This window comes from Mycteria americana, chromosome 1 (genome assembly GCF_035582795.1).
Source record: "Mycteria americana isolate JAX WOST 10 ecotype Jacksonville Zoo and Gardens chromosome 1, USCA_MyAme_1.0, whole genome shotgun sequence".
Taxonomy (NCBI): Eukaryota; Metazoa; Chordata; class Aves; order Ciconiiformes; family Ciconiidae; genus Mycteria; species Mycteria americana.
The window spans coordinates 148,577,876-148,605,766 of NC_134365.1; the positions used below are offsets into that span (position 1 = coordinate 148,577,876).

Genomic DNA, 27,891 nt, shown 5'->3' on the forward strand with positions numbered 1-27,891 from the left:
AATGTGCATCCCCTGTCTCTGCCGTTTATGAGGATGATGACCAGAATGGAGTCCTGCACAGATTCCCATTCAGGTCTGCAAGTGACTTCTGCTGTTGTGGAAACTGGCTGCTAGGCTCTGTTGTTTGTTTCTTGTCTTTTACCTGGTCATTAATCCATGAAAGGACTACTTTCTTGTTCTACGAGGCTTTCTTTAAGACCGTTTGATGATTTATGATAAGTGTTTATGCCTTTAGCAAATTATTGCTTATGTGGTTTTGGCTTGCTTTTCTATGTTTATCTTCTCTATTTTTTCTCCTTTGGATGTGACTTCTTATTTTTGAAGTACATATTTTTACTTTTAATAAAATTGTTTACCTGAAATTTTAAACATTCTGGGTTGTTTGTTTGTTACTCAACAGTTATTTTTGATATACAGAAGTTCATATTATGATGACTATAAGCAATCTTTTCTCCAACTTGGAAACGAGCTGCCTCATTTTTATACAATTTACTTTCTGAAATTAAAGACTCTTTTTATGTCATTTTAGACTTTTCTCGGTTGTAAAAGATGATTTGCCAATTCCATCAGGGTTATGAAGCAGTTGTTCTGTCACAGCATTTTGACCCATGACTTGCACATTGCTCAGAACCAAGTCAAGAGTGTCTTGCCTTGTTTCAGCTTTCACCAAAAGCTCCTCCATGAATCAGTCATTTGTGGTGTCATTTAGTCTCTGCATCACACCCCAACCTGACATTTACCCAGTCTATGTGGGGGTGATTGAAGTTTCTGATTACTAATTTGTTTTTTTGCTATCTCTTAAATCTCTCTTGGCACCTCACTCACACCATTGTCATCCTGATTAGGCAGTGACAACTTATTTCTAATACTTATGTAGGCCTGGCGTTGTAATCCATAGAGATAATGTGTAACATTCAGTACAGTTAACTATCTGATGCAAAGCTTTCTTTAACATACACTATGTCCTTCTTTTTCTTGCCTTTGTAGTTTGTTTTATGTTACAGGTTTCCACTGACTGCTTTCCTTCCATCGAGTCTCTGATGCTCCTATTAGGTCAATATTCTCACTTAAAATTAGGTATCTTAGTTCCTTCGTCTTATTAAAAAACTTCTGGCATTTCAATAGTAGCATGGATGCATATGATCTGGTTGTGTATTTTTCTATGCTATCTTTAAATGGTATTTTTGGGTGCAGAATGAGCTTAACTTGTGTTCTAAATGAGTTTTACCAGCTTCTGTCTTATTTTTTTCTCAAGGATATAAAGCTTTTTTAATTTCACCCCTCTATGATTCATCCCTCAAGCCAGATTTTCTTCTGCACCTGTTGGCTTTCCTATAGTCTTTAATTCGATCCCCTTCTCTGGTAACCTTCTTGGTTTTTAGTTGTAGCAGCTTTACCGGGATCCTATTTTTGCTGTACAGACTTTGTACAAAGTTTGTCCAGTTCCTGATGAATCTAAACCCTTCATCCCTACACTGTTGTCTGAAGGACTGATTCTCCAGCCAGCATGAAAAAGCACTGCCAGACCAAGAGCCGAGGTAGATGATCAAGGATATAATTTTCATATTTGAGGAGGCCATCTGATTATCATAACTGAGGTGCTCTGCAGAATAACAATCTCTGGCTGAAAGCAATGGTATATAATGTAGCTTGCTCATGCTCTTTTACTCAGCCACATTTTGTTCACCCAAAGGCCTCGCGGGGAAGATGATTTCTTGCCTCTTAAATGCACTTTGCTGCTTCTGAGGTATTTGACAATAGTAGATGAATTAGGTAAGTAATTGAGCAGTGGTTACAGGTTGTACCTGTGGTGAGGAAGACTCCAGTTCTTTAAATAACTGGTCTGTGTCTTTACTTATGAATTCGAGGAGCACCTTCAAAATCAGTGTGTCCACCTAGCACAGATTTATAGAAGTAATTTTGCTGCAGGAGAAGCATTACATACATCAGAGTAACTGTCTAGTGAGGGAAAAACACTTTGTGTGAGGGAGGTATATAAACTGAGTTTTAAGTTCTCAGTGTTTTCACCAAATTTCCAAGGAAATAAAAGTATTTCCCTCTGTCCTTCCAGTTGGTACCACACTAGGAGGAATGTCGCAATACAGAAGTAGCCCCTTCTGCTTTCGGTTACTTAAAGCAAACATACGGCAAAATGCATTCACAGTTTTTCGTCTTTGCAGGTATCTTGTATTGCACATACATGTTGATGTTGGAAAATAGCCTACAATGGCCTTGAGGAAAGTATTGTTACTGTACATAGATCACAGAACCATAGGATCACAGAATGGTTTGGGTTGGAAGGGACCTTAAAGATCATCTAGTTCCAACCCCCTTGCCATGGGCAGGGACACTTTCCACTAGATCCCGTTGCTCAAAGCCCCATCCAACCTGGCCTTGAACACTGCCAGGGAAGGGGCATCCACAACTTCTCTGGGCAACCTGTTCCAGTGCCTCACCACCCTCATAGTGAAGAATTTCTTCCTAATATCTAACCTAAATCTACCCTCTTTCAGTTTAAAACTGTGATGCCTCGTCCTATCACTGCACTCCCTGGTAAAGAGTCTGTCCCCGTCTTTCCTGTAGGCCCCCTTTAAGTACTGGCAGGCTGCTATAAGGTCTCCTCAGAGCCTTCTCTTCTCCAGGCTGAACAACCCCAGCTCTCTCACCCTGTCTTCATAAGAGAGGTGCTCCAGCCCTCGGATCACGTTCATGGTCCTCCTCTGGATCCACTTGAGCAGATCTATGTCTTTCCTGTGCTGAGGACCCCAGGGCTGGACGCAGTACTCCAGGTGGGGTCTCACCAGAGCGGAGCAGAGGGGCAGAATCACCTCCCTCAACCTGCTGGCCACGCTGCTTTTGATGCAGCCCAGGATACGGTTGGCTTTCTGGGCTTCGAGCGCACATTGCCGGCTCATGTCCAGCTTTTCATCCACCAGTATCCCCAAGTCCTTCTCCGCAGGGCTGCTCTCAATCCCTCCATCATCCAGCCTGTATCTGTGCTTGGGATTGCCCCGACCCAGGTGCAGGACCTTGCACTTGGCCTTGTTGAACTTCATGAGGTTTGCACGAAGGGGAGAGTAGCTGACACATTATCCACTACGGGATCAGTTTTGCTCTAAGTATCCTAAGTAGTTACAAACCCCTTGGAGTGCCTGTTGTCATCAGAGAACTCTGCTGTAAAAAATCTGGCTACCGAAACTGGAAGTTTTGAAGATTTGTGACTCAATACGTGTTTCATGTCAGTTGTTTAGACCGTCCTGTTTGCAGCTTCAGGAGTTGGGCAGCGTTGCAGTTTGAAACCCTCCTCATCTTTCTTTCTGCAGTGACACATTTTGATTCCCTGGTTCCAAAAGCTATTAGCAGATCTGTGCAGGGTGTTCAGATCACGTGCAGGAGGGGAGATGCTCCCTTAGCAAGACATTTCCCTTTAAAATCACTCACAACCTAATTTTTAAATGGCATTGGCAGGGGGCACGCTCTTTTCCACTTCTTTCCTAAGTCTCTATACAGCAAGAGGTTTGTGTGGGGTTGAATATCACATATGCTTGTAATATTTCCTCTTGGGTGCAGCGTTTGGCTCTTTTTACCCATTTATTGTGCACTTTCCCAAGTTTTATGGGCATAGTTGTGGCACGTGGTGAGTTTATCCTGCCGCAGTAATGAGTTTTTAGCAAATGCATTGTTTTCCTTTTGACTTAGCATGCATCCCAGTTTTGTAACTGCAAGATGTAAAGTGGAATTTAGCGTTACTGGTCGAGTGAAAGGGCAAGGTGAGGGAAGCTGGCAGCGTAAGTAACGTGTCTGGAGGGAAGGGAATAGGCTGCGCAGGGCAGTTCACTGATCACCTTTCCGACTCTCTGCCATTGCAGAGAAATCTCTTCTAGTTTATTTCCTCTACTCAAAAATGAAGACATGACATCCTGGTCCCAATGAACTGCCCGTTTACATATAAAAAGCCACAGTTGCCAGGTCACCCTGTCGTGGTATCCTGGTGGCGGAGGCTCCCCATGGAGGGCAGCAGGGCAGGCCTGGCACCGAGGGCCCAGCCCAGCCCCAGCCAGGCGCAGGGCACTGGGGGGCACTGGGGCAGCCCCAGCCCCGGGCATCGGGCACCTCCCTGGGGATGGGGCCGGGCCGAGGCTGGGCCAGGATGTGGGCCTGTGGGTGGGCTGGGTTTGGTGGGGCCCATGGCCGGGCAGGGCAGGGCTGTGGGGAGCTGGAGACCGGCCCTGCTGCGGCATCGCTGGGGCAGGGGCTGACAGCCCCAGGGGGCTGACATGGGGTCCTGGGCCCTGGGCAGGGTTGGGGGAGCCGTGGGGGGCTGACATGGGGTCCTGGGCCCTGGGCAGGGTTGGGGGAGCCGTGGGGGGCTGACATGGGGTCCTGGGCCCTGGGCAGGGTGGGGGGAGCCTGGGGGGCTGACATGGGGTCCTGGGCCCTGGCCAGGGTGGGGGGAGCCCCGGGGTCCGGCAGGGCCAGCGAGGTCTGGGGGGGCCCTCCAGGGCCTGGCGCATCCAAATGGCGTGCGCCACGATACTGAAAAATACACGGATCGTGTTTCAAGTGACATATTTTAAAAGCATTTGATGGCCAATGTGTTCTCACTGTATTTCTCAAAGGGCATTTTGTTCATGGTGTCTGTCTTGATTGGGATTTTCTGTAAGAATATCTGGTGGTTCAGACAATCACAGACAGCAAGCAGAAATTTGGGCGTCAGCCTTGCTGCTCTACTGCCAGTGAGGCTGGCTGGCTCCCAGAGTCAGCAAATGAATAGGTTTGGAGGTGAGAAAATGTAAAAAGTTCTCCCCACAGTGGAGTAAATATTCCTTTTTTTAACCAAAAAGTGTGGATGGGAACAGATACGTATTTCAGTTTTCATTCAAGGGCATGTTTCCCTTACCACTCTGTTCCTAAATATAATTTTATTTGTTAACTCTGGAGTGATTAAAAAAATATCATACAAGTTCTGGAGTGCCTTTAGAAAGGTCTTTTTACAATTCTATGGTGACAAAAAGACTGTAGTCTTTTCAATCTGAAATACAGGTTTACTGAAAATTGTTTTGGATAGTTTTCATGTTCAGTCGTAGCAAATAAGAGGGGCATAGAGTTATATATTTATGGTCACAGTATTTAAAACACATCTGTGTATGCCCAGCTATGGAGGCTCTTAACTACCTCCATCACTGCTGTCCTAGAACACCTTGCAGATGCTAAAAGAATTATGCATGTGTTATTCTAAGAAATAGGAAAACCTGAAAAAATATGACAAATAATATCAACTTACAGGGCTTCCTTTGAGTTTTGTTTTTCCTTCCAGATTTTTATTGATAATTCAAGTAATACCAAAGATTGATATCAGTTGATATATTTATAGAAAGACCAAAGTAGATGTATGAGAAGTCCTTCATTCTCTAAAATGGATACCTGGTAGATCCCAAATTTTTAGCCTCTGTTCATATCTCATAACTGAAAAAAAAAAAATCCCATAGCTTTAATATTTTAGGGCACTAGCTTGTTTCTCCAGTTCGCTGGTGGCACATCCCGCTACAGTGTAGGAGGCGCAATCCATTAGTTGTCGGTTCCCATCTCTCTAAGGTCAGCTGCCTCAGTCATGGGAACCAGCTGACAGCTGATAAAGGTTGATTTTTTTCTTCCCTGTAGGTTGTTAGCAGGATTTCAATTAGTGCAATTAAATGTACCTGTTTTCTTGAGGTCCTGTCAGCTCTAGAATAAATAAATTTGTGCTTCATGAAGCAAGTTCAGTGCCTCACTGAGCCTAGCATTATTTTTCTTTCTTATAAGTCTTTTTTAAAGGATATTTGGTGGTTTTTTTCTGACTTGATGTCTTTGAGAGTTTTCAAGTATAACATCGAAACATTTGACATTTCTATTTCTACTCCTTTTTTTTAGGAGGGCTCCATCAGATGTTGAATTTTATGTTGTATCTGTCCGTCATCAAGTGGATTTTGATTGCAATTTGCCACGTAATCTTTGGACAGATCTTCAGGGGTGTAGTGAAAGACCATACTTCTTTTAGCTAGCTTTCTGCCACCAGATCAGAGAGTATGATACCCTTGATGTGTAAAGGTGTATGTTAGTTTTAGTTTCATCAGTCCTTTGGGAATAGAAACTCCTGATTACTGAGAAGCCTATGGTGTTGTAATACCTGTGATACTCTGAATCAGAGAGAGAATATTTAAGTATTCTCCCCCCTACCCCCATCTGTCAGGGATTAAATAGCCCGGACTGACTTCTTATTGTTCTGACTTACATCCCTGAACTGAAATATTTGCAGAACTTTCTTCTGTCTCTCTCCGTGTGCACCTACCAAAGCTCAGCCCAAGCATGTGCTTCCTTGTCAGCTGGTGTCCTCTGATGTTTGGGTGAGAGAACACCCCAAGAGTGGGAAGGCATCCCCATCAGTTTGTTGGGGGCAGAGGAACACATAAAGAGCAAAGCCAATACTCAGCTTTTGAAGAGTAAGCTCCCATGGCCATGGCAGGAAGGTGCCGTGGGGCAGCACCCACCGAGGGTGCCCGGCTGCTCCCTTCATTCCTGTTGAGAAACTTCTCTTCTGTTGCAGTGACCACCACCTGTCCCCAAAAGCTGGGGAGAAGCTGCTTTGGCCGGTTGCTATGTCAACTGTGCTCCCTGCGCCTGCAGAAAGCAGAGCGCTGGTTGGTATGGCAACCCTCCTCAGAGCACCCAGAGATGCTCGGTGGGGGACAGGCTCTTTGGAGAAGGCACCGTGGTTGCGGTGGAGACGGAAAATCTTGTGCCAAAGGGTATGAGAGGGCAGGAAAGACCCATGCAATCATACGTTCATTTCGAAAACTTTATTTTGTAGCATCAAATGGTTTCTTGGAGGCTAAATATTTCCTTATATCTATTTATAACACCATCCTCATGTGTTTCAGTAGAAGAGGAAAAAAATCATGGTAATTTGGTACAAAGGATACCTAGACAACATGAATATATGGAGGGTCACAGTGAAATCAGTGTAATTGAGCTGCTTTAGCATTGCATTTTCTTAACGGAAGAGTATTTTAGCCACATGCTTGGGAAAATATGTGCCGTGTTTTCAACCGATCGTTATTATAGGGTTTTTGAGTGGTGCCAGAGAGAAGCGTGGATCAGGAGCTTATAGGTGAGCTGAATCTTGAGTATAACAGCAGGTAGACCAAGAAACATTAGAGGAAGGTGCTTTGGTGGGGTAGGGTGGATGTGTGTGTGTCTGTGTGCATGCACAAACCTCCTTCACTCAGGCTGCTCATGAACTACCTCTAACACCAGAGCAGTTCTAATCAGGCAGTTTTCTTGTCTGTCTTTGCAGACAAGACTTTGCAGAAGAATAGACTTTGGTGATTTTCTCCATTCACTGACAATTAAATAAGTAATGTATAGTTTAGACATTGGGCAAATCAAAATGTCAACAGGTAAAATGTAATGTGAATTTTTCTTTAATAAATCTTTAATAAAACTTTTTTCCATATGAAAGTTGCTGAAGCTTTAAGAAAATTTTGAATGCTGAGAAAAACGTTTAAGTGATCATCTCACACAACTGACTAGTATTGCTGGTAAATTCTGACTTCCTAAGGTTAGCCTTTCTGAATATGTCTTTATTACATTCATATTTAACTATGTGAATTAATGTGTGCATGAATCTATTTCTCAGGTCTCTTTTGTGTATAGTAGGGGGACAGATTTACAGCTATGCTGTCAAAGCGTAGGATTCATGAGTTTGCCTTTGCAACTCACTTTGGGCTTATTGGGAAGAATGCAACTCAATCATCAATGCTTCAGAAATAGCTCCTTATACTACAGCAGCCATATCTAATTTTTGAAATTATGTGGAAGGTGAGGGAAGGGACCTTGAAACTATATGGAGACTAAGGCGTGGATTTTCAACACATCTGTTTATCCACTGAATGAGTATTTACTTTATTAACTCATCAAAAATAAATAATCCAAAAGCTGATGGTAATAATCACATTTGTCTGTTGGTCAAGAAAACCAGGACGTGAATTTACATCCAGGTGCAAATCTAAGACGGGAATCTGCGTTTCAAGTAGATACAAGGCTGTCCTCCCAAGCAGTGAAATAGTTCTTTTTTGCATAACTTTTTCCAATATTTCCAGTAATTTTCAATAGATTTATTTATTTTGCATGAAAAATTCCTTTTTATTGACTGCCATGTTATCAGTATGCCATCATAATTATTAATTATAGTGTTCTATCTAGCAGTCATTTTGAAGAAACACAACATTTTTACGGCTAATGGAAAACTTTAACATCGTTGATACATAACGCACTAAGACTGTAAACAGTCATAGTCAATTTTAGAGCATTATTGCTGCTATAAGGCTGTTATTTTGATGAACAAACTATATTTTAAATTTTTTCTTTCCTTTTTATTGAGTGCAGGAGAGGAAAGCTGAAGATAAACCCTGTAAGAGAAAACAAATTATTGTTTGCTTTTAAGATTACAGCATATTAGTATTTATGGTTCATTAGTCCTATAGTCAGTGTGCTAGGTACTGTAGAGTAGCATACTCCAATACATTCTGCCTGTCTGAAGTGGCTTTGCAGTTAAATCGTAGTTGTGCTTCCTACATGGTATGTTCAGTCTGTGAAGAGACAAATATCACGTAGAAAACACTTAAAAATTTCTTTGTATGTGGTTAACACCATATAGTATTTGTGAGTCTCTGTAATTCTTGCTTAAGATGTTTTGAAATCACAGATAATACACACGAAGGATACAGTTATATTATGTTCTATTTAAGTTGCGATATAGGCCTCTTTACCATTGTGTCTAAATTCCTTCCCAAGTACCATCTACTCTTCAAGTTTTTTCTTTTTTGCTTCCCCCATGGAAAACTATGTTGAAAAAACACCAGCACACCTTTCTGTGTGCCTTTCCTTACATTAGTGGCATCGTTGCAGTGCTAGAAAGTCAAGGATGCTCATCACCATTCTTTATCCTTGTAGGATGTTCCATGGTCTTTGAATACACAAAAGAAAGCTCACGTTGCTTGTGCAGTCCAGCTTTTCCTGTTTTGAGGACATTTCTCCTGTACTTCAGAAGCACCGTGTTTGTCTTTCTGTCAGGGCTTTGAGTGATTTTGTTACCATTCTCGACCTGAAGCATCTATTACTGTGAGGAACTGGAGAAGGGAAAGGGGGACCTTGGATGTGGCATGGTATTGTATGAGAAAAAAATATGATTTATGGAGGCCTTTGCTGCTGAGGAAATTGTCCGCTGCTCTGTGCAGTAGTTAGGATTTTCTAAAGCTGGCAGCTCTGTGTCATCTTTGACATAAAATAGCACCCTAATACAGTAGCTGGAGTGAGATTAATCTCTTCTAGCTTTAGACATCTACCCTCTTGACCTCTATATCAGAGCTAGTCATCATAAGCTCCCCTGGAGGAAGGTGGCCCTTAATAAACTTTGTAGGCTACTTACCTAGGGGTAAAAGTCCATTTCCTCATTTTACCTGACAAATACCTAGTGCATTTTTCTAGTCCACACTCAAACCATTTTTCCATTTTCCTCTAGAGTACAGAAAAGGGGAAAACTTTCTTTATGGGTATAAAGCCTAGCAAAGTAGCTAATCAAAGAATGAGAGCTGACATCCTCGTGGGTTTTAATAAGCTTAGTTTCTGCTGGTGGTGACTTTGGTGTAGCTGCCCTAAGGAGCTGGCCCTTCCTGCTCATTTTATCGCTCCTTGCACAACCAAGCCGTTTCAGTGCAGTTATAATGTGAGTTTGCTGCTGCTTTTTGCTTTGAGCTTATCAGAAAAAGCGTGATGATGAGCAAGCATGGTTCATATTCATTCTCTCTATCCCGTCGTCTTCAGAGCAGGTCAGGCTGACAGAGCACAAATGTACAGTGATCCTTCAAGGTGTGTGGTAGCACACATGCTTTCTTGGGCACTCTATTTCTGCCGTGTCTGTTGTTCAAAGTGCAGAGAGTGGGGTTAGGCAGATGTGTCAGTGCATCTGGATAGTATATTGCCATTGCAGAAGATGCTGCGTGAGCATTTTCCTTAGTAGATACCAAGCGAAGAACTGGGAATGAGCTGATATTTTGCATGCAGTAATGTACTTTTTTTTAAATAACTTTTTGGGGTATCATTGCTTTCAATACATGCAAATACAGTCATATACATTAGCAGACATATAGATAGGGGTTTTTTTATTTAACATTAAAATGAAATAAGAAGTGAAGGTTAATTGAGAAAGCACTAATGAAATGTGTACCTTAGAGGATGTATTTTGGAAGTTTGTCTTTCAGTCAAGACACTGAAAGATCTCGATGTTTGCTGGATGTTGCTGTTTCTGTGTGCAATTTGCAAACTTTTGTCTCTGTTGTTCCCTGCTATAGTAAATTTTAGTTAAATAAACAAATAAAATGACAGACTATTACTGCTTGTGTTGTTACATATGCTTTACTTAGCTACTTAATTACTCCATTCGTTAGCTGTTAACATGTATTTTATCTCAAGCCAAAGGAAGAAGGAGCCTAGCCTAAAGCTCTCTTCTGCTCAAATGTACTGGTTCTCTTATATTTTAGGGCTAGCCGGTTCACTTCTTTCAATGCTGTGCGGTGCCACCCCATCTCTTTATTTCTGTTTTGCATTATTTTGCACATATATTGTGCATTTATACATCAAGAGCATTTGGCGTAGCGCACGTGTGCCCACAGCTTTTATAATCCCCGATTTCTTGACATTGATGTGCAAAGCATTATAGAAGCCAAGCACATAGCAAATTTTGAATGTTAATAGAAACAAGCTTTAATTAAGGCGCAACGGAGCTGGTAGAGGATATTCGTTCTAATGCATCAGTGTCGGAAAATTGGTTGCAGAGAACATGAGGAGAGATGTGGTCTTCCTGACGTGCTAATGGGAGCGAGGCAGGTGCACCCAGTGTAGCATGTACCTTGTTCAGCGATGAGCAGGGACTATTAGTCCCACTGAAGAAAGCTTCCACCAAAGGTCAGAGCACGTTCTCCTGAGCAGTCATGTCAGATTTGAGTTTTGAAGGATGAGCTTCCTTCCAGGCAGTTCCACACGGGCTCCTTTCTCCCATCACCAGGCCCTTTTGTTTTCAAAGGTTTCCTATTAGTTTCCTAAAATAGGAACAGCTTGTCCTTGATATCTATAATGATTTATTTTTCTAAGCAATTGGAATTGATTTCTTAAAGCTATAGCAGCTCCCTCATTAAAGAGAACGAATCACTGAATAAAAAATGCAAAGGCTCTGACTGTGAAAGGCGTGCTCAAGTTTCATTTGATTTCAAGGAAAGGCTGAAGGGCTTGAGGGAAGCAGGGCAGGATCAGTGCCTGAAACTGGGCTGTCTCCACATGAAACCCATTACAAGAACAGACTGTTCCCAACAGCTGGACTTAGAAAGCCTGAGCATCCTTTTCCCAAACAAGCAGCAAGCCTGAGGGGTTTTGCATCACCAGCTTGTAGACCCAGATGCAAATGCAGGTATCCTGTGGCTGGCACACCTGCTGCTAAATATTTAAATGTGTTTGGAGATCGCATAAATTTCTCAGTGTTTTGTGAAGAGTTTCATGACGAGTTTTATCGTTTAGAGCACTGCTGTAATTTGAAAATCAGAATTTTAATGGCCTGTACTTACCATCTCATTTCTTTCATTGTTAAATATGGCAATATTATCAGACCTAAACCCAGTGTTTTCTTTAATTATAAGCATTAATTTCCATATATAAGAAAGTATTATTTTCAGATGTTCACCTTTTTCATTTCATGATAAAAACAGGCTTTCTAAAAATGAAAACATCCTTCCACGCTTTGAAAGTTGTGAGGGAAAGAAAAGACAAAGGTTTTTCTTTCCTAACAGGAAATTTTGCTATTTTGTGTGATTTTTTGTTTTTCAATTTTGTTGTCACTTAACTTTAAAATGTTCCTGTATTTTATTTTTTTTTAATAATACCACGAATCTACTGAATGAGGCCTATTGTCTCAGACTTTCAAAGTGTTTCCATGTAGCGTTATTATGACATGACCAAGTCAAGTTAGCAAATTCTGAAATGAAATAAAGAATTTTAAAATGGTTGGTTTAGGCTTCGGTATCCATGTTTAGGCTCTTATGTTAGTGATCACAGCTCTTAGCAGACACCATGAACCTTAATGGACAAAAGTTATGAAAACCAAACATCGACATTAGTAGGATTTTACTGCAATTTACTGTTCTTCTAAGTACCTATGTAGCCTGTTGATGAGAAAATCTTTATGTCACTGCAAGATGCAGTCTCACACAAAGGCACATGTATAGACAACATCTTTGCAGTTATTTTTCAGATACAATTTTGCATACTACTTCAAAATACTGTGAATGTTTTTCCATTCATCTATCAGTTTTAAAAATGGGGAAGATTGCAGTATTCACCTATTGCCTCGTTTATCATTCCACAAACGTGATAATTTTGGGTAGTTGTCAGGGGGATTAAATGAAATAAATGGAGGAGCAGGACAAAACATACCGCTAATAACTGAATTTCTTAAGATTGGAGATTCTCCCTTAGACTAGAGTGATACTTGAATTATTAGAATTATTTAATAAGTTATAGGAATATTTAATGTTTTTATTAAGCATTTTTTCCCCCCAAATTTTAAAAATTAAATTAGACCAACAGCAAAATAAGCTAGTGACAGGGAAAAAAAAATGTTTCTAATTATGCCAAGTATGATTGACTGTTGTGCTTCTTTTTTTTTCCTCACCAGGATTACACTTTGACTATGTATTTTCAACAGTACTGGAGGGATAAGAGGCTGGCTTATGCTGGCATACCTCTCAACCTCACACTTGATAACCGAGTGGCAGATCAACTCTGGGTGCCTGACACTTATTTCTTAAATGACAAGAAATCATTTGTGCATGGCGTTACCGTGAAGAATCGAATGATTCGCCTTCACCCAGACGGAACGGTGCTTTACGGCCTCAGGTCTGTACTTCCGTGATGAAGACTTAATCACTGTCGTTATGTATTGTTGATATTTCCTTCCTGGTACAAGGTTATTACAAACATTGGGTGGTGTATTATGTAACCTTCCCTGTAACTCCGAAAGATGCCTGTAGAAAACAAATGACACACTCGATGTTTCTTAATTTTGCCAGAAGCATCTTCAGTCAGGTTTTATCTGTTTCTGTAGAGTCACCATATCTGGAAAGCCCAGTGGCTATAGGAAGCAGAAAGGCAAGCATTAATTGTAAACCTGAAAATTTAGTCGAAAATGCAGGCGGTAAGATTGAACGTGGGTGCTTATGTTGTCTCTTGATGTGTCTGTAGTCTATAAAGAAAAAGCCACAAGCAGCCCTGGTTGAATGGAGTCAGCCACAGTCAAGACCATGACTATGGGTACCTTCAGTGATTTCTTCAAACAGGGACCAGCACTGCAATGTGTTATATTTCAAACCAGAGGTACAAAGTAACCTTACATTATCCTACTTTCTACGTATTTTAGGCTGGACCTGTGTTTTCTTTGTTTTCTGTCATAGCTTTTCTGGTTAGGAATGCTGAAAAATCCTTCCCTTATTAAACATAATTACATGAGCAAAAATCTTAACGGAAGACTCAGTAGTATCAAAAAGTTGCTTTCTTTGGACAGGTTACTCCATTTGCTCCAGTGGTTTAAACTGTACCAGCAAAACAAGTCTTTGCCAGTGAAAGCTCCATTTCCATCATCAGAAGTTTCTTGTATTTTTAAGCATAGATAATACTCAAGATTGCTGCACATACATAGTGCAGGATAAAGAGTCCCTAGTATAAAAATGAATGAGATCTGAAAAGTGGTGCAGATGATGGATTATGTGACTAGTTTACCTGCTTTTTTTTAATCAACAGTTGAACTTTTTACCTGACTTGGGTCTTGGCCTCTCACCTCTTTAACTCCTATTACATATCACATATGGACTATAATTGGATGAATCTTTCTAGACAAAATAAAAACAGACTCGGCCTATTATGAAACTTGAAAGAAGTTTAGGATGTTCAGGAAATGTTGTCTCTATAATTAGCCGTTTTTAGCCAAAAGGAGGCTTTCATCTCGCATGCTGTTGAGCCAATATGGAACACTGGAGGTTTAGGATTCTTTCCACAAGTAGTTAAATGTCAAAAAATGGTGCAAGATATTTTTGTTTCCTTTATCTCAAGAACCATCCCCACAAGCAATGTAATAAAAAAGTGATGGAGGTTAGAACTCTTGTGATCGTAATAACGTGTAGAAGTATTTCTGTCACACTCTAAAAACATTTGGAGTCATTCAGGTGAGGATTATCTGTCATAAAGTAGTGTATTTGAATAAGTTAGCTTCTTCTTCTGCAAAACATAAATGTCTACAAGCAGAGAGCATTTCACTTGGTAGTATTTGCTTGGCAGGGATTTCACCAGTGGCTCATGCGTGGCACGCTTCTTTCCATTCCCTTTCCTCTGAAAGCATGCAATATCCAGAGTCAGGTATCCATGGGGTAAAGCAGCTGAGTTACTTAATGAAGGATAACTGTCTGAAATTAAATCTTTGCAAAATATAGGACATTGTGATCAGAAGGAAGAAAATATCTGAGCCTTAGCTCCATTGATTTAAAGACTTGAGCTTTGTGTTGCTCTACCGCTAGCCTATCTTCTTGTGTTGTGGCTTCAGAGCATCCTGATGGCATTGGCCTCAAGCCGCAGTCTGGAGACAATGATTCATCCTGTGGGCTGAGACCAGAACCTGGAGTTTTATGTGCCACAAAACACAGGGTCACTGAGAATAATAGAGGAAATTTTGGAGGGTTGCAACCGATTATAGAATATCCACACAGCAAAGCAGTTCCTCAAAAAATATATAACAAAAGTGATCCTGAGGCCACACTGGCTCTGTGTGGCTCTGAACAATGTAAAATTTATCATAGTTTTGAAAGACTTGACCTTCCATTATCCAAGGTTTCTCTCTACTTCAGAGAAAGCAGTTTGCTGCTGCAGCAAAAGTCTGTGAGGCTGGGGGAATGGGACAGCAGCTTTTTGAAGTTCAACCCATTTCTGGGGAATTTTTTTCTTTGGGCACGATACTGACTTTGTTCCACCTTGTTCAGGACAATATACAAGACATATGATGGTACAACAGCTTTTTTTCATAATACACCAAAAAAGAAATAATGACATTATAGACTGGGGATCAAAAATAGAGTCTTTCCAACTGCTTGTGTGTTTGCTGTATATAGACCTCTTGTTATCAGGCAGTACAATGCTAAATATTATAAATAAATAGAATGGAGGAATATACGTATTTTGTCTGAAAGGACTCACCTAGTTATCACATGTATATAAAACATGATAGATGTTTGCAAGGTGAAAAGGTTAGTTATGATCGGTCAGACAAGGCAACCACACTTATTCCTGTTCTTTTTTGGATTAAGGTATTTCTGTATCAAGATGAAAAGAGGATCAAATTAGCCATCAGGACTGTGACCTAGTCACATAAGAAGTATTCATATTGCTTAGACTGATTTATATTGTAAACTTCTGGGGGACAGAATAAATCCTTCTGTCAGTTGTTTGTGCAGCACCTCCCAGCACATCACAGGTGTGGTTCCTATACAGTATAGCAATATAATCAAAGGCAATCAGCCCGGTAGTAAAGCAGCAGAGAAAGGTAAGAGAAGCTATATCCAGAGGACAGATAACTGGAGTAGGGAACTTTAAACAATTAAAAATATTTCCTTTGTGTATTGCTTTCACCCAAAATTTGTGTATCTATGTACCGCTTTATCTTTGTTTGGCTCGTAATTGTTTCTCTGTCACTGCTGTGATGATGAGTTCTTGAAACCTTGTTGTCCTGCTGTGTCACGCAGCATCCCATCCCATAAAAAATAAACCTGCTCTTCTTGGGAGTGTGCACAAGTGTGAGCAATTAAGATTTGCTTTTGCTGAGCATTTGTGCAAGTTAAATTTGGTTGCCTGAACGTTCATTCAGGAGGGACCTCTGAGCACTCAACCTACTTTGAGTAAATGGGGTAAATCTGTTTCTATCTGTATCTAGCTGTATCTTCTTTTCTAGTAGGTATTTATGAAATTAAAAACATACATTTTGCTGTAGCGTAAGAAGTTACTTGAGCAAGAATGTGCAGTTTCTCGTACGGAAACTTGTGACACAAAACCACTATGGTATGTGAACAGGCAAAAATAAAAATGCATTCCTTAAAAAGTCATAAGGCAATTGCTAAGTTGAACGCAAGTTTGTCAGCTGCATAATTTTTAATAATTCTGTCAAATTAATCATTTGTAAAAGCATGTTTTCTGTATGGCTGGCATTTAAAACTAGTTATACAACATAATAGTTAAGATCCTGCTACCACACTCCCTCTTGTATCAATTTAGCTCATGTGGATTCTGCTGCAGGATCTTAAATGAGCCCTAGGTTAGTGTAGGTGAATGTACTGAAGCATGGGATAGAAACCTCATAGCAGCAATGCCCAAGTGTGCCTGCTTGTTTTACTTTGATTGCAGTTACCAATTGACTCAGGAGCAAGATCATTTGATTGCACAATCAGTTTGGCTTTGTAAAGCTGATCACTGCTGAGACCTTGTCATTTAAAATGTTCATCAGTTATCACAGATTTAAGACTAAGTTTTCTCCTCTAAGACCCTAGGCTAGTCCTACTTTTCTATGCTTAGCTAGAGCTGCTAGTAGTTGTCATATTGAGGAGACATTCATCTCCATAATTAATAGCCCTGTGTCTAGCACCTTGCTTGAGGGTCCAGAAGGGCACTTGCAAATGTTGACTGCAGAGAAGACATCCCCCTAAACTGCAGAGTAGCTGAGGAATTGCTGTTTGTAAACTATTCCTGCCCACTGGGACATGTGTTAACAGAGGAACCAGAGCATCTCTCAGCAGGCAGCTGGAGGAAGATTGAGCTAAGTATCCTCCTGTGGTACAATACTTGGTACCTGAAAGCCTGTGGGACTAACATAAGGGTATTCAGAGGACACCCAGAGTGAACAGCAGTGGCAGAGACAATCATGCCATAGATAAGGCTGGGAAGGACAAAGATCAGCTGTGTGCCTTTCTCACTGGCTACTGGTAGGAACACAAGTGAGAAGATATGCTGAGTAACAGATCCTTGAGCTTTTTCCTCTCCTAGCTCATCCATTGCCTTTGTGCTCACACAACTGTCCCTCCCTGTGCAAAGAAATTATAATATTTTCTTGCAAAAGCACCTTCTCAGTCAGAGAAGGGTGGCCTCTGTTGTCCTATGAGGTAGTTGTAATCGTCTTAATCCCTTCCATTGGATATTATGTGGTTATCCATCTGAAATAACCTATATGCTAAGGATAAGCATTCTTTCGTTCCTTTTCTGGGAGATTGGATAGGGCATTCATAATAACAACATGGGGTTTTTTTAGTGTGAAAGAGTTGAAGAAAGGCACCTAACTACTTTTCTCCTCTTGAAAAGCTGCCCCTGAATTTTAAAGTAGTTTTACCAGATTAGAAGACTGTAATTTCAGAAGGTTAAGGGATTAAAGAGAAAGCTTCAAAATGGAGCAAACACATGGACAAAATGTTAACATTGAGCGTTCCAGCTTTTAGAGGTACATTTAAGGCACTTCCCCTCTTGTATTATTAGCATAAATTATCACCAGAATATTATTTGTTTAGGAACTAAGTGTATACAAGGTCCATCTCTTCTTTATATCAGAAAAGGATCAGTAAGGAATGGACCTAGTCAGGCCCAGAAGATAATTTAAATGTGAAATTTATATGAAGCCATTATAAAGAAAATGATGCATAATATTGTACATACTCTTGATGAAGGCTGTGATTCAGCAAAACACTGAAATACGCTGAAGATTAATCGTGAGCATATGGTTATATCTGTCTAAAAGTTAGTACAAATATATGAATCCATTAATTTAAAAATAAAGTGCCAATGCTGTGTGAAGCTGTTAATACAATTGTTTTGGTTATGCATGTGTATTGTTGACACTCCTGATATGCAAGAGCTTGATGAAAAATGCAGATTCATCAATAGTTAAATGTTTTGCAAATTAATCCTTAGTGTGCTAAATTGCCTACATTGGAAGTAGAGGAGCAAAAATATATTGTTATTTGGGGAGAAAATTTAAAATTCAATATGGCACTTCATTACAAAATCCTCTTTAATTTACTTTTGAAAACTAGAGAAATATACTCAACTTTGAAATTAAGCGTTTTGCTGAACTCAGGACATTGCTTCAACATTTCAGGTTTTTTCTAGAGCTGCCACAAAACCAAGGAATCAGTTATTCACACAGCTCTAATCATTTTGACATTTGTAGCAGACTTTTTTCGCTTCACATTTTCTGATACAAAGTCGTATGTTTTAATCTCAGCAACTGTTTGTGTAATATTTGCATATGCGGATAGGTCCATTGAACCCAAAGGGACTGGTTGCATAAGGGTAAGTCACGGTGAGTTGTTCCATTGCAGTCAGTGTGACCGCTGTTGTATTAAGCTGCTGCTCCATGTAAAATTATGGACCAGATCCTCAATTACTGTAAGCTATTCTTCAGAGAGTCCTCACTTTGAAAAATAAACAACATCAACAAAACCTGGATTACTGGCTGTACAGTAATTCTATTTGATGTTTGTATTTCAGAATCACAACCACTGCAGCTTGTATGATGGACTTGAGAAGATACCCATTAGATGAACAAAACTGTACTCTGGAAATAGAAAGCTGTATGTACATAAGAAAATGCATGTAAAACCTAGTTCAGAACCTAGTTCAGTTTTCCTTTTATAGAACTGTGTAATATTTACACTGGTGTCTATAAACACTATGTGAATCATGTAATTATAACCCTTCAGACTTTTTGTTTGTTTGTTTTTTTATTTGACTTTTTAAAAATATGAGGGATCATCCATTTCTAGATGGATGGATACATCCTAGAAAAATGGGTTTAGGACAGAATGAAGTCATTTATTGCTCCAGCCTGACTTGGCAGAGACAGTGACTGGATGCTTATTTTCAACACAAGAGAATGAATGTTCATATTTTAATCAGATTCATTTTCAGGAGAGCAAACACTGTGCTACCATTTTCTTTCAGTATGCTTTATTACGCATGGATGGTCTTGCTGCAGGACCCCCCCGGGCTTTGAGATCGGCCCCATTTATGATTTGCAATTGTGTTCCAAACAGAACCAGATTCTCTCTTCCACCTAGTCACGTCCTAGGATTGCAATATTCAGATGCGTATTTGCGCTTCAGGAGTTCCTGCTCCATTTCTGCTACTGGCTGGAGGTTGTGGGCCATACACAAAAAATACTAGTATATATCCTATATTCAGCTGTAGTCCTCCACTACAGAAGCTAATGGAAATGGTGCGACTCACACTCTTTAGTGTGAGTGGAAAAGATCTGCCCCAATTACGTTTGTCTGTATTCATTGAATAATCCACCTTCTGGTGCTTAGCAGCATAAATATACACTTGGTTTCAGTGCTAAATGCATATGATGTCTTAAATCATGCTAATCTGCAATTTTGCAGATTACTGGGTAGCATTTTCTGTCTCGTTGGGGCCATTAATCCTTATGTGAATTTCATGAGAGTGATAAAAAAAAAAACCCCAACAAAAAAACCCAGAGTATTTTGCCTCAAATTCCTGTGCAAACTGTAATGGCACAGCTCTTACAGCTCTTTGGGAGACCTTCCCACAGGCATACAGAACAAAATACCATACACCACTCCAGTTGTTCTGATTCTTTTCATTGTCTCAAATGACAAACCGCATGTACTGTGTTTGAAGCTACATTTGAGTCTGCCGTTATTTCTGACTTACTCTCCTGCTTTGCCTGCAGATGGCTACACAACTGACGACATAGAGTTCTACTGGAGAGGAGGAGATAACGCGGTCACTGGTGTGGAAAGGATTGAGCTTCCTCAGTTCTCCATCGTGGAATATAGACTGGTGTCAAAGAATGTTGTCTTTGCCACAGGCAAGTATTGTCGTTTGCCCATTGGCAAACGACATGTTTTCATGTGTTTAATTTCCTTGTGTATGACAATTACTGTTTTATTAATCATAATTAATCATTATTAATCATAATTATAGATAGCCTGTGTTGTGTGTTTGGCTAAAGAAATTACTTACTTGATAAAGCCTGGAGGCAGGAGTCCATGAAATAGCATTTCTTGTTTATCTTTCCTTTGTGTCTCTGTGTGTGTGTGTGTGTGTGTGTGTGAGAGATACTTAACCAGGCACCTGAATATCTATGATCTAAATAAAAATGAAGTCATTCACCTCTGAATCATCAGTTTAAATGTAGCCTACAGGGTTACTGATCATACATAAGTATGTTTTGGCATACTAAGTCAAAAAGCCACCATTTTTTTGAACACCTCCCTGCAACTTTTCAGTGCATGTTTGTTTTGTTGTTGTATAGTGAATGTAATGTCTTTTATATCCTGATTTGCACTGATGGGTATATAGTACTGTATACATAGCCAGGGCTTTTGTCATCATTGTTAAGGTGCTAAAATTAAATCCCTGGGTTTCCTCCTTGTTTCCTTGAAGATGTAATAAAAGTTACTGGTAGCTCACAGCATTGGATGTCTTCAGGTGACAAAGCACAATGTTGATTTACATGTTTAATGCTAGACACCAGCATAGGAAAATGTTATGTGTGACAAGACCAAAGCAACACAGAAAGCCATCAGCAAGTGTGGGGCCACTATTTGGGACCTCCAGATTTTCAGTCCTCTTCAGACCACAGGAGTGTGCTGTTCCGTCTGTCCCAGCACACTAGAACAAATGAAGCACAGTTCTATTATGTCTGTAAGCATCACTTCACCCACTCTTTGGACACAGCATCTGTTTCAAAGTACACAGAAACACAAGTTGTATTTCAGAACAAAATGTAAATATTGCTAGGATTGAAATTAATATGAGGGGGGTTGCCAACTGCTGCTGTTCCTGTTTAGCATTGTGAATGGAAGAGTGTTGGGTTTTTTTTAAAGAGAAATCAGTACTCTAATTCTGTATCACTCCATTCTGCAGCCAGTGTCACCTTTGGGAGCCAGGGCTTACCTGCCCCTCCACAAGACTGGATGTACTTTTGTGTAGTGGCTCTTTGGACAACAATGAGAATACAGAGAACTTATTTGGGAAGTTTTTATGACAGTCCAAGGCCACCTTTTAGTTCTGTATGAAATACTTCAGTAAAGACATGATTTAGTAATTTAGAGATGAGAGAGGTTTGTTAAATTCGGGAAAAAGAGAAATCCAAAGAGCTGTGAGGCAAATATGAGAGGGAATGAAAACTAGGAGTAGACATTTATATGACTGACCAAATATTCAGAATCGTAACAGTTCTTTCCAAAAAAACTTGTGGAAGGAGTAAAAAAGTCTCATACTTCAGGGTTTAAGACAGCTTGACATTAGGGAGTAGGATGAGACAATCACAGAGAACAGATTACTCCATGTTTCTTGTACCATTTTCTGAAGCATATAATTTGTGTCACTGATGAAGACACGATACTGCATTTACTATTATTTTGGACAGGACATTATGAAAATGCTTGATTGGTTATGAAATTTTATGACAAGTATTTCCATGCAGGGGAAACATCACATTTGTTTCTCAAAACCACATATTTAATTGTAAATCCAAAGCATGCTAGTGAATCTGATGGATAAAGTCAGCACACTCTTTTCAAATTTCTTCTCAAGACCCTACTTTTTTATGGTCCTAGTAATTAGGGCCAGTTTCTACATTTTTGTGGGAAGTAAGTCAGGCATGCTTTTTTCTGGGGCTTTGAGGTTATTGAAGGCTCAAGGGAAGATATTAGTTCTTTGAGCACAGTATCTCAGTGAACATTTCAGAGATTTCAGTACTGGTGTGCTTTGATTGTATAAAACTAAAAGAAGACTTCAGAGTCATGCCATAAACAGCTTTTGGAGTAGTTATTTCTCCTATCCTCCATGAAGAACAGTGCTGTATAATCTTGTATGCAAATGGAAAAATCTGTTCCCATAGTTACTACTGAGAAGCAACAGTAAGCATGAGAAAAACCCCATAGATAATGACATAAAGCTCTGCAGGGCTGCAAGAGTACTGGAGGTACTGCGTGCGTGTTGAAGCATAGCATTGGTGTTAAAAATGATCTTGCCAAATTAGCAAAATGGGTCTGAAAAAAAGTATAAAAGTCAGTATGGACAAGTGCAAAATACAACATTTATACAGCTAATAATTCCTATCCAAATTCAGGACAGGGAATACCAGCTTAGGCCAGAGTTCTGTGTGTAGAAATCTAGGGGTTACTATTGATCTCAGACTGAACATGAGCCAGTAACATCTTTTTTTTGGGGGGTGGGGGGAACAACCCAACACATCCTACAAGGAGTCTGATTTTCATTGCTAAGGCCTGAGCTGCGTATTTGTGGTCACGGGTAGCACTCTTCAAGACAGTTGTGGAGCAATAGAAGAGGGTCTAGGGAAAATTAGCAGGTAGGACATCTAGAAAATGGAGTACATGAGATTGCCAAAGAGCCAGGTATGATCGTATAGTTTAAAAAAGGAGAACAGTTGGTGTTCTCCAACAAATCACAGTCTTCGAGTGTCTAGAAGGCATCTGCAAAGACATTGGGAATAGCCTGTTCTCTTTATCCATGATGGAAAGAAGAGAAAGGAGTATTTAAATTGCTGTGAAGAAGAAAAACGTGGTTTGACTACCTTTCTAACACCAGCTGAAGGCCATACAGGCTACCATAAGACATCTAAAATGGCACTGGATGCCTTTGTGTCAGTAACTGAATTAAGCCCATAGTCAAATGATATCAAATCAGTGCTGTCAGTGGAGCCTAAAGAGCTATTCAGCTCTTGAACACCTCTATTCTGTCAAGTGAATAGCTCTTAGGACACTATTCAGTTGCCTAAACATAGGTATCTGGTGCCTCTTGAGATGCTGTAGAGCATCCTGCTTAGCAGTTAGGCTGCTGTTCGGGAGTCTTACAGTCTTTTGTCCTATGTGCCACTCTAGTGCTTCAGTATTAATTACTTAAAGAGTAATTTAGTTCTACTCTTCAGTAGCCTAAGGCATCTCAAATGGCATTAGACACCTCTGTATAGGCAACTAAATCACACCCTTAGAATCAGCTGGCTGTTAAGTCTAGATCTCCATGGTTTACACTGAGAGCTTATGTACCATCCATGTGTAAATATCTGTATGCAAACACCTGAAATTTAGTGCCTAGACATGTGAGCTGGGTCTGCCTCCTAAATGTTTGTTATCCAGAAATGCTAAGAAACTGAACAGGAATGGGGAATATGTAAAACACCACCTAAAAGCTTCAACATGCATAGCAGTCAGAGCCAGATTAGCAACCTGTTGGTAAGAGGAGGGTAGTCTTAGAAGATTTGAAAATTAATTATTTGCTGTATTCTGAAAGATCAATCTGTAAAGTACATTTCCAATTAGCCGAAGAACCTTCCCAGAAGAACAGATTAAAATAAGAATTCTGTAACTGACCAACTCTGTTATCTTGGTTCATACTTGGATAAAACAGCAAGAGACTAATTTAGCCTGGGAGCTAGATATTTCAGCTTGCTAGCTTTTAATGAAATTGAAACAGAAACAAGTAATTACTTTTCACCAAGTCCCCAAATATATGAAAAAGGAATATTTTAAGCTCAGTTATTGATTAAGTATTTGTTTTCATGCCTGCATTCTCAATACTGTTGTTAGATTTAAATACTTTGGGCCAAATTCTGTTATTCCTGTACTATTTAAATTAGCCCATAGACATCAACATGTTATATGAGATGGGAGGAAGGGTAACAAATCTGGTCCCTGAACAGCAACATTATTCTTTAGGCAAAAAACAAATTTTGATGGAATGTTAACAACTAGAATTTCCTGGTAATTAATCTCTAAATGTGCTGAGCCTTAACTGACAAATCATTATCCAAGCATAATCAGGCAAGTAACAGTGTAATTGTTGAGCTCACCAAGAAATCAATTTTTATTAAATAAATTACACAAGATGGTTCCTTCTTAGATAAATAAAGATCTGGGCTTACAATCTTTTTTCCATGCAGGTTAGGACCCATCCTTTTCACTGAGCATCCAGACAGACGGGGAAATAAGTAGGGAAGTAAGGAATGTTCCTTCTTTTGATTCTTTTTTTCCACAGATTCCTGTGGTCTGTTTGCTGGAGGTGAGATATTATAGCAGAGATGGCAGGCTGGAGGCAGGGCCAATAGATCATCTGTGAAGGCATAAAAGCAATACAGGTGAAAGTAATACAAACTTTTGTAGTCTCAGGGAGAGCTACCTAAAGGAGAAATCCAGCTTCATAGTATGAAAAAACAAGGCTACCAGTTCATGTTTCAATTTCAACCTGAACTGTACAAAGACCAAATTATTCTGAAATTTCCTGAGATCCAAACCTCCCAATAAAATTTGAGCTTGGAAAATCACAACAAAACAGGAATTCTCTTTACCTCATTCTCTTTACCTCTATGAAACTGAGCAATGTGTCAACTCCAGTAAGTAGCCATGATGCCAGCAAGACTTTTTGTTAGATTGCTCAGGAGCCACAGACCTTCAAAACCTACCCTGAGACTTGCAGGGCTGGAATTCATCTTGCTCTGATTTAAGGTGAATACAATTTCAGTGTCTACATATGAACTAGGTGTCTTAGTTGATGGGAATCTACTCAATACAGTCTGTGGAGTCTAGAGACAAATTCAGTCCACCAACAGGAGTCTATTGTAGGAGGAGATGGATAATTCTCTAGGTTTCATTTACTAGATTGACTAGATGAACTGACTCTCCTGTAAATGTAATCGGAGCTTAGACACCTAGCTCATGTGTATGCAGTTCAAGTGAGTTGCTTTATCAACTGCTATTTGAGATGGCATAGGGCAGCCTTCTTAGTCTCCAGCTGCTGATCAAAAAGATGTAGGGGCTATGTCATACCCACCAGCTGCATGCTGGTGTCTGAGATGTCATAGGGCATCTCAAAAGGAACAGTGCACCTTCAGATTTGCAACTGAGTCTCTCTGTTACAGTCCAGCTCCAACTCTAGAGCAGGACAGACAGACAGCATGGACAGCCCTGGCTCTAGGTATGGTTCTTAGGGTTCTATCTTCTAGCTTCAGGACAAAGAACCTGGTGCTTGAAACTTTCTGTTGACATCCCTGGCCTTGAGACAATCTGTCTGCAGAGTCCACCTCTAAGGCCAGGTCCCACTAGTTTCCCTAATTACCTTATCTCATTAGATGGAGATGATGATGATGTAATAGATGATGGTCACAGGTGAAGCATTCAAGATAAATGTCTAACGTTTGCTCTGTTATACTGTTTCTCAGTTCAGGGTTTCATTACTGAACATCACTGACATACGTGACACATTACTTCTCTCCACTGTTGACACGTCTCCTCCATCCACACCATTTTCCCTGCTTTATCAATAGCAAAGTGCTCTCTTTCTTCTTTCTCTGGGGTTCCCCAATGTGTCCAGGGTCCTTGGCACTGGAGCAGCCCAAGAAGAGGCTTTGATTCAGTGATTCAGTGCCACTGAACCTTCTTGAATGAATCCTTCAGACTATTTATCAAAGAATCAGTATTTTATGGGAGATTTTCCAGTCATCACCTCTATCAATCATATTCCACAGACACCCAGATCTGGACAGGACTTTTTGGAAAGGAAGAGATTTATACAGAATCCTTTACATGGGTGGTATATTATATGAAATAATTTTGCTCAACAGAGCTTTATAAAGATTTCTGTCTGATGCACTACTCTTATTGCAGAAAGGTGATCAGGTCTGCTACATTTTTAATGTATTTCATGATGGCAGGGTATGCTCCTGTTTTATTTACATAGTCTGCAGACACAAGGCCATGGAAACTGTTTCATAAGAAGCTCAATGAAAAAGTTAAGCTTTGTTGGCAAAAAAACCAAGCATTGTTTCAAAGAATTAATTTGTCTTTTGAAATGAAACATTGTTCATTGGAAAATGAAGGTGTTAAGCAAGCTAAAGTCTAAATGATTCTTTGCTGAAAATTATGTTGACTGCTTTAGACAGCAGAAAACCTTGGTCTGATTTTCATGATGAAATAAATTGTTCTGACTCTATCAGTATTCCTCTATTGGTGAAACTAGAAGGCATTTCATCCTGGAAAGAATTACTACTGATTGAAGTAATCACAGCAACCAAATACATCTATGCTATAATTTCTTTTTTCCAGTGATAGTTCTTCTGAGATTGTTTGATAAAACAGTTAAGGATAGTTGCATAAAGTTTGATACTCCCTGGATGCTTCTGCTGCCTGGAAACAGTGTAGGATTTTTACTGTCATATGACTCAAAGTATACCTAACTATCAGGAATGTGATGGAGAGAAATCTGCAGTTTTCTATCCCTTCTTTCGCTTTCTCTCTCAGGAAATCCATCATTCTTGTGTATATGGGCAAATGTAATTTCTTAGGCTCGTATGCAAACATGAACATAATTTAAAGGGAAGTTTGTAATTTTTTATTTGCTTCTAGATGTAATCTTTCATATCTTGCACATATTTGCATTAGAATAGGTGGGATGTGATCTAATATCTAGTTGGGCCCTTGAACGTTCAGAAATGTTTTTTAGGATGTTAACTGTAACGAGCTTTTAGATGAGCTATTAGAAGTATCATATCTAAGACTAGTAATGCAAACACTGAAATCATGGAGCTAATGTTGTGTGAATGACTACCTTTTTCTTGTACAGCTGTACTCAGATTTAATCCTCTTTGCATTTGGTGAAAGAAGTCACAATTTTTTAAACTGTTTGAGATTTCTAAATATATAAAATATATTCAGTAAGATTAACACCAATTTTGAAATATACCAGTTTGAAGTTAAATAATAAAATGTTTTGTTTGAAACATTGACATTGAGGTTATTCATTTTTTTTCCATTATTTATTTGCTCCCATTGTAACCATTCGTGAGTCCTATATATATACTGTATATATATATACACACACATATAACATCATCATTTATTTGCTTAAAATATTTTTGGAAGAAAAATTCTGTCCAGCTCTAATTGATGTTAGAGGCCTTTGGATCTGGTCTGAAGGCTTTTCCTCACTGGGATTCATAACAATTTATTTTTGACACCACAGGTAGCATGTTTCTCGTAGTTCAGATGTAACTAAGAAGTGCCATCTCACGAACAACTCTTCCATGTAAACACAAAACTATGCACATTACTAATCCTCTCAATATAAATATTATACATAAAACTGTGTATTTGGATAAGCATTTTACTTGGAGACCTAAGCATCTGTTTTTAAAAACTAACCGGTGCTCACCCATCTGTTCAATAATCTAGAATAATTTACTCTCTCTTTTCTTCCCAAATACAAATTGCTTGGATATCACTATATTCACTGCAAGGTTTCTTTTAATACCAACCAGTAATACAGTGAAGGCATTTTCCCTACTGTTCTACAGATGTCATACTACCCCATAAAATGTGCATGCTTTAGTTTCTACGGAAACTGAAGACAACTATCTGCAAGTGTCTTTTCTTCAGTATAAATAACACTGTTTTCCCCTCCCTTTCCTCAGGTGCCTATCCAAGACTCTCACTGAGCTTCAGGTTGAAGAGAAATATTGGATACTTTATTCTTCAAACCTATATGCCCTCCATACTGATTACCATTTTATCATGGGTGTCATTCTGGATCAATTATGATGCATCAGCAGCAAGAGTTGCCCTTGGTATGTGCTAAGAATGAGTGGGACATTAAAATGTCAGACTGAATGTAGCCTTCGGAGGTTGTTAAAGACTGCAATGTGATGTCAGTGTTTTGATATTTCAAAATCATTTACGTCAAAAT

General features: G+C 39.6%; 1 protein-coding gene across 4 annotated transcripts in view; it reads left to right on the top strand.

Moving 5' to 3' along the window:
* The window catches only part of GABRB3 (gamma-aminobutyric acid type A receptor subunit beta3), a 114,429-nt gene that overhangs the window by 67,083 nt on the left and 19,455 nt on the right, over window positions 1-27,891 (top strand). For all 4 annotated transcript variants that reach the window (XR_012778687.1, XM_075523574.1, XM_075523584.1 and 1 more), the window contains exons 4-7: window positions 12,761-12,981; window positions 18,655-18,737; window positions 19,859-19,996; window positions 27,620-27,772. Coding sequence is in view for 3 of the 4 variants with exons in the window: in XM_075523574.1 (XP_075379689.1) it covers window positions 12,761-12,981; window positions 18,655-18,737; window positions 19,859-19,996; window positions 27,620-27,772 (595 nt within the window). In the remaining variant the exon portion in view is untranslated. The remainder of the gene's footprint in view (window positions 1-12,760; window positions 12,982-18,654; window positions 18,738-19,858; window positions 19,997-27,619; window positions 27,773-27,891) is intronic.